The sequence below is a fragment of the Eurypyga helias genome, unplaced genomic scaffold (assembly GCF_000690775.1).
Source record: "Eurypyga helias isolate BGI_N326 unplaced genomic scaffold, ASM69077v1 scaffold4411, whole genome shotgun sequence".
Taxonomy (NCBI): domain Eukaryota; kingdom Metazoa; phylum Chordata; class Aves; order Eurypygiformes; family Eurypygidae; genus Eurypyga; species Eurypyga helias.
Window position 1 is genome coordinate 2,988 of NW_010228764.1, and position 9,626 is coordinate 12,613.

The 9,626-nt window shown below is 46.8% G+C and overlaps 1 protein-coding gene across 1 annotated transcript; it reads right to left on the reverse strand.

Moving 5' to 3' along the window:
* Positions 1 to 344: 344 nt before the first annotated feature.
* SLC33A1 (solute carrier family 33 (acetyl-CoA transporter), member 1) lies at positions 345 to 9,603 on the reverse strand (the record flags this gene model as incomplete). The annotated part of the gene is made up of 6 exons (XM_010160112.1): positions 345 to 612; positions 2,209 to 2,424; positions 3,415 to 3,532; positions 4,432 to 4,616; positions 5,254 to 5,444; positions 9,036 to 9,603. Coding segments are annotated over 6 exons (1,446 nt in total), but the record flags the coding sequence as incomplete, so codon positions are not given.
* Positions 9,604 to 9,626: the final 23 nt, after the last annotated feature.

The window sequence follows — 9,626 nt, forward strand, 5'->3', positions numbered from 1 at the left end:
AACACGCCTAACCTACAAGCCAAAATGCCTCAGACATCCTTCCCCGGGTCAACTCCCCGTGTCAGATCCCGTCTAGATGAAAAGAAAGAGCTGGACTGGAGCTGACAATGCTGCTGCTTAGACACACATGGCACAAGGAGCTCTTCCATAGTTACCGTATGGAAGTTGGGGCGCCGGTTACGCCAGCAGCCACGGCTGAAGCTGGAGCTTGGGGAGGTGTATGTAGTACATAGGTGCCTTTTTCTGAATAATTGCTTTCTGTACTTAGGTTTTCAGATTGGGAGGGCAAGTGGTATCACATACAAACATACCACCATCTCTGCCACCCCTTTTTTCAGTGACGTGGCATTTAAAAATACCTATATTCCTGTTTATTGATTATGGGATATGTCTTTGTCGTAAAACTAAAACGACCTTGCTAGTCCGTCCAACATTTAAACAGCATCAGTTGGTCCTCTTGCACTTCCAGGAAGACTGTCCTTCGTCCTGAAGCTTTTTAAACTTTGGCCCGAGTAGGAACCACCAGCCAAATCCCAGAACAACACAGACGACGGATTCCACATAGTAACCGTCCAAGGCAGTAACACAGGAACCACCAGCTTTTGCGCAGAGCTGGAACACAGAACCAGAAGCTGATGCATTAAGTATTCTCAGGGAGATACAGGAAGACAGGCATTAGAAAACAGGGATCAGCTATCCATTGGATTTGACATGCCCTTGGGTTATGCCTAAATATGTGTTCTTCTTGTTTGTTACAGAGTTGTAAGAGAGGCTTTCGAGCTTACCATTGGCCTGAAAAGTACCGAAACTGTTACAAAACATTTGGGATATGGAGCATGATGGCCTCAGGGGTAACTCTAGAAAACACAACCCGTCCAGCTGTTTCATGCTGGACCGGAGCTTTGGTTTGGGTTTTCTCAGAGCCATCCAAACTGCTTCTTTAGAACTTCTACCCTTGCATCACACCACGCTGAATCTGCAAGCGGACAGCGCAAAATGCCGCATACTTCTGGGAAAAACAAGTCTGGGGGTTTAACTCCAGCATTTAAAGAGTAAGCGTAGAGCACACGATCCTTCCTGCTTATTGTTTAGCTTTAGTACTGCTGTGAGCCCAAGATACATTGATCTTCTGAGCTGAGGTTCTGCCAGCACTTTCATTATTCTGAGGCACGTGAAGATCAGATTAGGAGTAAGAAGGGAGTGGTGGTGGAACGTTACCAACTGGGAGGACGCGAAAAAAGATCAGAGGAGTGAGGTGAAGGAGGAAGGGCTTAAGTTCAGCAGCGGCCCAGGCACAGGGAACCTAATTGGCGGTAAATCAATGAGAAAGGCAGAAAAAGCACTCGCTGCAGAAGCAGTTTCCCCTCTGTGACTAGTAAAAACCACAACTCTGGTTCAAACACACGTGTTTGACTCCCGGAACACTTTGTTTAGAGAACATCTATATCCCAGAGAGTCCTGGCATTCAAGACTGAATTAAATCTCATGAGTGAGTAAGGAAAAAGAAAAACCCATCAAAAAGCCCCCAAACATTTTCACCCTTCCAACAGCCGTGTTAAAGTTTCTCATTTGCTCCTGAGGAGGTGAATTTGAAACCTCGCTTTCCAGGCAGTTCCGCGTCCCGTTGCATGATCTGTGTGCAGCAGCACAGCACGTTCTTTGTTCTCCTCCCCAGAGCTGGGAACGCAGCCAGTCACACCACTCAGTCTCACACGGAAAGTGAGGATCAAAGACCACGAGCAAAGTAACACCACAGGAGAAGGTATCAAGGTATTGGGATAGGAAGCCTCCAGAAAGACAGAGGGAACAAAAACCTACCACCAGCCCTGGGGGACAGCCAGCCTGCGAGGACAGAGCGCCCAATTACACAACTCCAGGCTTAGCAGGGTTTACTCTCAAAAACGTAACCACAGCCTCCTCACACCGCACAGAATGCGGCACCAATCCTGTGCTTCTGCCACCAGCTCTTCGTCCCAGCCCAGAAAGAAATGGACAACTACTCTGCAGCTGCAAATCTTTGGCAAAGATGTTAGTTACTGAGATAAAAACAGACTTAATTTTATCAGACAGGAAAATCAGCTCTATTAGTGGGAAATTTTAAGCATAACCTATGCTCTAAAAGCTTTTAAAATGAAAAAAAAAATGCCAAGAGAAGCCATTTAATCAATAAATAATTGATCAGAGACATTCACAGCCTCCCAAACTTACTTCTGCAGCAACTGCAGTTCCACAGGTCTGTTCCTGGGCTCCTGCGCACTCTTTCACTGTCAGCGGGTCGACAAGCCAGAGAGCAACGGTGGAAGGCCAGTTCCCCCCCAGATTCGACACCGTATTCAGGAGTGTCATGTAGGTTCCCCCAATCAGCGGGTCGCTGACTTTGGCGTTGAAAGCCATTATCGCGACGTACATGCTGTACAGCGTGATCTACGGCAGAGGGGAGAAAACCCGCACGGCAGTCAGGCCTCCTCGTTACAGACAACAACTAAAGCACTCTAACACAAGAACTGCTCCAACAGGTTACTTGACGTTAGCAATGCTCAGTGAAGAACAATCCCAACAGGTTAAAATTGGTCAAGAATGAGAGTTCTGCGGTCTGTCTCCCTGCTAATAACGAGGAGTAGCTATGCCAAGTCACACCGAAACGGCCCCGCACCACACGCACTGGAATGACTCAGGTTATCAACTGAAATATGACAGGGCCAGCTAAAGCAGCCCAAGAAAAGAACCCTTTTGCATTTAAAATACACTCTCAAGGCACTGCGTACATTTTAGTTCTGATCCAAAGCCCAGTTTGGATTCGGCATTTCTTTGGGTCAGATCCGTTATGACCTGCCTCCAAAAGTGAATAAAGTACTTCTAGGACTGGGATTCCTGCAGAGGGTGGGGAGGCACTGGGACAGGTTCCCAGAGAAGCTGTGGATGCCCCATCCCTGGGAGTGTCCAAGGCCAGGCTGGATGAGGCTGGGAGCAACCTGGTCTGGTTGCTCCCTGCCCATGGCAGGGGATAGGACTGGGTGGGCTTTGAGGTCCCTTCCAACCCAAACCGTTCTGTGATTCTATTATCATATAACTTCACGGATCTGCACAATAAGCACAATCATCATGATGCCTATGAAACTCAGTTGGAACGCTGGGATTTCTCCAACTCCACCATCCTTTTGGGGTTCTGGTTTTGGGGGGAAAAAATAACCTGGTCAATTAAAAATAACTGTGTAGAAGATGCTCAATGGAGCACACAGAAGAGGGAGAAATAACAGGGGCAAGAGTATCCAAAGTAAATACAGCACCACCGGTCAGACTCGGAGCAATTCTAGTGTAACTGAGGACAACAGCAGAGAAGCATTTACAGCCCTCCCGTTGATCAGTATCAAAGACCCCCTGCCCCCCTCCCTCCCCACACACAGGGCAAGTTACCTGATGTAAGGCGTAACTCAACACTACTACAGCATAGTAGTAGACGGGAAAACCTCCTTCGTGTTTCACTTTAGGAGTCCACCACACCAAAAAAGCAAATTCCAGACCAAGCAGTAATCTGGAGGAGTAAGGAAGATAATTTGTAATTGGACTAATTCTCCCCATGTGTTTCCTTGATACAAAGCAACTATCAAACATTTATACATACAGAATACACTGAAATAGTTAAAACTATTCTAGCTTAGATAGGATTAGATATTAAATGTTTGTCAAGCACAGAAACCGTAAATACTTTGTACCTAAACAATCCTGTCTTCCATATAAACATAATTCCTTCTCTGATCTCCTACGCCAGCTTTCTCCCCTGTCCCTTCATGCAGAAATGTGTATTTTGTAGGAAGCAACGCAGAAGATAACTAACCAAGCTGGAGCAAGACCTGCTCTTTCTTTTTTTGGCAAAAACACACACAGTGGCGTAAGAACACGCCAAAGGAACAGCTGCCTGCTACCAACACGCTACAAGATTTACCGAGTGACAGCATTAGGTAATTTGTTGGATCTGCTGGTTTTAGAATTCCCTAAGCAAACTCCTACGTAAACCACCACACAAGAACTAAATGCCACCTTGTCTGCATCAGAATAATTCAGCTTCCTGTACTCTGTTACCTCAGCAAAGCACACATCCAGTAGCTGCCCCGAGTGATGGGTCAACGCACTCTGCCTCTCTCACACCGGGAAGCACACCTAGTTTTATGGATACAGTCTCGGATCCGGTCAGCCACCGGAGCAGGCCAGCACTGCTCTTTTGTATCTGCACCTTAAAAACACCTCACGTTCTGCTTTCTCATGTGTGTCTCTACCTGAGTCGTCCTCAAGGCACAAGACAGTTCAGTTTACTGAGAGAATCCTGACACACTTGCCTCTGTCTGGCAGCGTAGGAGCTACACGAGCAATCCTACACTTGATCTGAAGACGCAAAGCACTAGTTTCTGTCAAATGAGATTTGTTTGTTTTTACCTAAAAGGCATAGCTTTGTAAAACGTGTTCAGTGGCTGGGGGCCAGCTGTGTATTTGCTGATAATCAGGGGCAATATTATCTGTAGAGGAACCATCGGAACTGCCAGCAGAGCCAAGTGCTCTTTTGGGACGCCCTCTTCCACCAGCTTGAGTCCCGTTACAGCATCTGCAGCTGAAAATCCAACCTGCAATACAAGGTAGGCAGAATAAACTGAGAAAGCAGTGATGGTTTAGCTAGAAAATTGGTTTACTCAATATCTGGTAAATTGAGAAACATGGTAAGAGTAGAAGCCACTCTTGTGTCTCATTTAATTCCCTAATCCATTCGGAAGCACACTGCACACTTGTACACTCGTCGTCAGCACCAAAACTACCCCAAGAGCATTACACATAGCAGTGACAGCCATGCCCGTGCCTTAATTCAGTATCCACGATGGCCAACAAGAACCCTGGAAACCGTTTGTAGAGTTGCAGATTCTGGAAACAGCATTTAGGTTAAAAGAACATATCCTGTACTTTTCACCGCAGACTACACAAACGGCCTGTTCAAAAATGTTTAAAACCAAATTACTTCAATAGTAGATTGTGATCAAACTTCTCTCTTATGCTTGTGTAAACACTTACACAAGCTCAAACCAATGGTTTCTGTTGTACAGCCTGACTCTGCACACCCATACAAGCAATTTCGTTTCAGATTTCACGTGAAAACTGGGAGCTCTGCTGACAACCGCTGGCAAAACTATGAAGTCACGCCACAGGGACTCGGCAACCCTTCCCACTCGTGTCACCAGCATCTGACGGTTCACGCACATATTTACTTACTTTTGCTGTGAGAATCATGAGACAGAAAGTGAGAACTGCCGGCATCTTGATTATTGAGAATAGCAGCCTGTATGTATCAGTAATGCCTTTTGTTTCTTCTTTCGTTGGTGTTAGTTCCTTGTTTTCCTTTTTCAAAAGGGCAACCAGTGTAGTGGTAATTAAAAAAACAGCTCCCCAGAAAAACAGGAAATCTGGAAAGGGAAAAAATGAAAATGAAAAAATCTGTCTAGCAGCTACCATCAACACTTCCTCAGCAATCCGGCGGGTGTCTGGAATGCAGCTGTTTGGCAACAATACAAACCTAATAATACAAAATTGAATAAAACCATCACCCATTGACCCTCCTAAAACCCAGGAGCAGAAGCAAACCACAGACACGGAGCCACATACATGACTTACAGAGCTCTTCCCTGCCCTCGCTCTATATCCCCGGCTGCTTGAGATCGGAGGCAGCAAACCAGGACACTTCCCTGGTGCTCTGGATTAGTACCACGATGAGAGCATTGGAGGAGAAACGGAAATAAAACCAGTGAAGGACCACCCATACAATCACCAAAAGCTGATCAAGGAAGAAAAAACCCCACACTTAATAGTTAGACGAGGGAAAAAACCTTCCAGGGAAGAAGTTATTCACAACTTCCCAGCTGACTGACTGTGCAGTCACGTAACTATGCCTTGCCTCAGGTCTATACTCCCCGTGTAACATCAACCTACCATCTGCTAGGAACAAAGACTTATACTTCCGAGATGAAAAATGTCCTGACGTTCTCACGCAGCCATCACCTAGAGAGTCATGCAAATACGACTGTCTGAAGTGACTCTGGAGTGCTAACTCTTAAGTGTTCTATTTTAAGCAGATCTAATCTTTGTTAAATTGGGGGTTCAAGGCAGCAAGAGTAAAGACACACAGTATTTCACGGCAAGTACTTGCTGAATTAGCGAATGGATTAATCCAAGCTAACCCTATCCTCTACCTTAATGAAAGAGGCAAGAAAGAACATGCAGAGGGTAAGACAGAAGCAGCCTTTTATCTTCCTGGTCACGAGCAACTCCTGCAGCCTCACCGTGACTTCTAAGTAAGCAGCGAGAGCTGGTAAAAGGGCAGAGACAGTGCAAAGGTTTAGGCAATTACCAGCTGCTTCTTATGCAAGGAAAAGAACAAGCCCAACAGCACGGAAGAAAACATGGACAGACTACTTCAGCTGTGTCCTAACGTTCTCGGCATAAAAGCAAAACGAAAAGGCATTTCAAACCTTTACCTGCTGCTTCCACATCAGTTACTTTTCCCTTTTCTAAAGAAAAGATCTCATAACCAATGCCGCCAAATTGCTCTCTCCTCTGTTCCAAAAAGGTACCCTGAACACATGTTTTTAATAAAAGGTGAGTTTTCAGTGGGTCACGCCACTCACAGCTGCTCTCTACAAGACACACAGGAGTGGCACTCTAATATGGCACTAAGCATTGTCACCACAGCGAGAGTCCTACGCTGCGAGGACTGGAATGGAAATAGCTTTGAGCATGGTGGCACGGATCCTCCCCATCAGGTCAGCCCTGTCAGCTGCAACACAGGAATGGCTGGATTACCAAAAGCATAATAAAAAAAAGGAGCCATACAGCCCACTAACAAGCAAAAGAATTTTAAAATTAGTTCACACAAGGAATTTCTAAAGTAAAGTTCCTGAGGCCACCAGTGGCTGCCTGGCCCCATCCCTAGTTTCTCTCTGCCTCTACACCATCACTTGCAAAATAAACCATTGTGCTGGGGCAATGCCAACTGTGCAGCAAAACCAAGGACAGACCAGGCTAAAAAATAACCACCACTGAGGTGTGTGGGGGGAGCAGGAGTTTCATCATGATGGTTTTAAGAAATCCTAAAGCTACACCTCTCTTCCCAGGAAAAATGGGACTCCAGTCACTGACCCAGATAAGTCTGGCCTGCCTCGAAGGACATCTTCCTGCACTCGAGCAGGTAACCTCTTCCTTCCCGCTGGGACAGGCATACCTGTGACTGCACAGCAAACAACTGCCGCTGCTGCTTCTCACCAACTTGAAGCTGACTTGGGATCACGAAGTGTTGACTTGTTCTTCCCCAAGCATTGGCACTCAACAAAATCATTCAGAGACCTGAACTGGCAGAAAACTATTCACCTTCCCAAATGATGAAGTTCGCTGCTGCTTTAACTGCCCAAACCAGCTCACCCCAAGCCCCGTTACAACCAGCTGCTTCAGCAGAAACGTGGACACAGCAAACTGTGGCATACAGTCACATGAATGAGGAGATAAAAACATAAACAGCCAGTTTTACCACCCAAAAAGCTCTGACACTATAGTTGCAGGATATATTTGCTTTCCTTACTCCACCCAGGTTAGTACTCCAGGACAAGTTATACAGGTTGCCTTGGTGTTTTTTTTGTTTGGGGATGACATTTTTCCCCCAAAAGACAGCACTTTTGTAATAGTAACAAACCCATTTACACAAACAGTACTGAGAAAAAACCAAAACAAAAGCCTGGACTGTGGAGGTACGTACAGACAAACCAAGCTCTCTTAACTACACCAGTGATCTGCAAGTTGCATCAGCAGTAAAAGCCATCAGTCTGCGGCTGGAGCAAGAGGGAAGAGATACCAGCACCGATGAACTACACAGTAAGGGAGAACAGAGGAAAGGAATAAACCAGCGGCGCTGCTTGAAGGGCTACTCTGTGCTCGTTGACATACAGACCAGACACAGGGTTATCAACAGGAAGGGAAGAGGAAGACTAGTTAGCAACTGAAGTAAGGAGAGCAGCCTTGGAACCTGATATTCAGATCTATCAACACCATAGGTACAGGACAGAAAGCAAAAACTAGCCTTCAAACAACAACTGAATTCAGTTTTGGCATACCTTTGCTCTTGCATAACACAGGCAGAACAATCAATAGAAGAGTGGGAGAAGAAACTAAACACAATGAGAATTTACTTTTCATTGCTAGCCATGGTCACTTTAAGAAGTGGTGAGAGTTTTTCCTGCCCTCCCAGAAGCTGAGCTGGCTAAACTCAATGTGGCAACCAAAATGTGTATTTTAAGCATCTTCTAAGTAATACATCATCCACCACATATAACCTTCTGGAAAAAAAAAACCAAACCCAATCCAAACCCCACCAAACAAGACATCCCTACACTAACAGCTAGCTATGGTTGGATTACCAGATGCCATTTAATTTGTTAAAAACAAAAGCCCCATTAATTTACTAAAATAAAGCCTTTCTTCAGAAATTGGCCGTATGGTCAAGCCTGAACACTTGTCATTTCTACTTCCATGAACAAGTACTGTCTTCGAAGAATCTTACTGGGGTTTTTTGGTTTTTTTGGGGTTTTTTTTTAATGTTCCTTTTCCTTTCTCCCAGAAGGAGATGTTCTTAAAAAGCTTCTTTAAAGCACCAAAGCTTTTGGTTTGGTTGAGGGTTTTTTTTAAAAAAAAAAAAATCTATTCCCAGGTCATTGAACTAGGGGAAAAAACCCAAACTCATTGTCTGCAAAGTGCTTACGTCAGCCAAGACAATAAGGCAGGTTTCCCACACTCTCTAAGCCCAGAGAGGCCTGAAGTTCAGTGCATTTAGCAGTGGACTCTGCCAGCTTCCTGGCAGGCTGTGCTTTCTCATGGGCAGAGGGCAAACCAAACCTGCTCATCTCACAGCACCAAACCACCGCTTGCTCTGAACAGAGCTTTGGTCCAGGCTCAGGGAAGCAGCATCCCTGTCCCAGCATCACACGTAGAGGCTGGCAGTACCCAAGCAGTACCTGAGAGGGTAACAATCCCTTGGGGCTGGGGCTGGAACCGCAGGTACTTGTTGCAGAAGGAGGCCGACTCGAGGGCCAGGAAGAGGACGTTGCCCAGGAAGTAGCCAGCCGTCTGGCCCACAGAGTTGCAGGTGGAGGCGTAGCCCACGTTCTCCCTGGACAACATGGTGAGGGCCCAGCCGTCCACCGCAATGTCCTGCGTCGCTGCAAGGAACTCGAAGAGGAAGAAAGTCACCGTGAGGGCCACCACGTCGGGGCCGCGGCCCTTGCCGTCGCCCAGCAGCACGTCCACCTGGGTGGACATGTATATCATGAAGAGCCCCAGGACGTACTGCGTGGGCACCAGCCAGGACTTGCGGCGGCCGAAGCCCCGCAGGTAGACGGCGTCCACCAAGGGGGCCCAGAGCAGCTTGAGGCTGAAGGGCCAGAAGACGAAGCTGAAGAAGGCCTGGTCGGTGTAGCTGGCACTCTTGCTCTGCAGGATGAGGGGGACGCTGCCCGCCAGCCCCAGCGGGATGCCCTGCAGCACGTACAGCACCAGCAGCAGCAGGATGCTGCCCAGCTCTGCCCGGCACCCCCGCACCCCCCGCA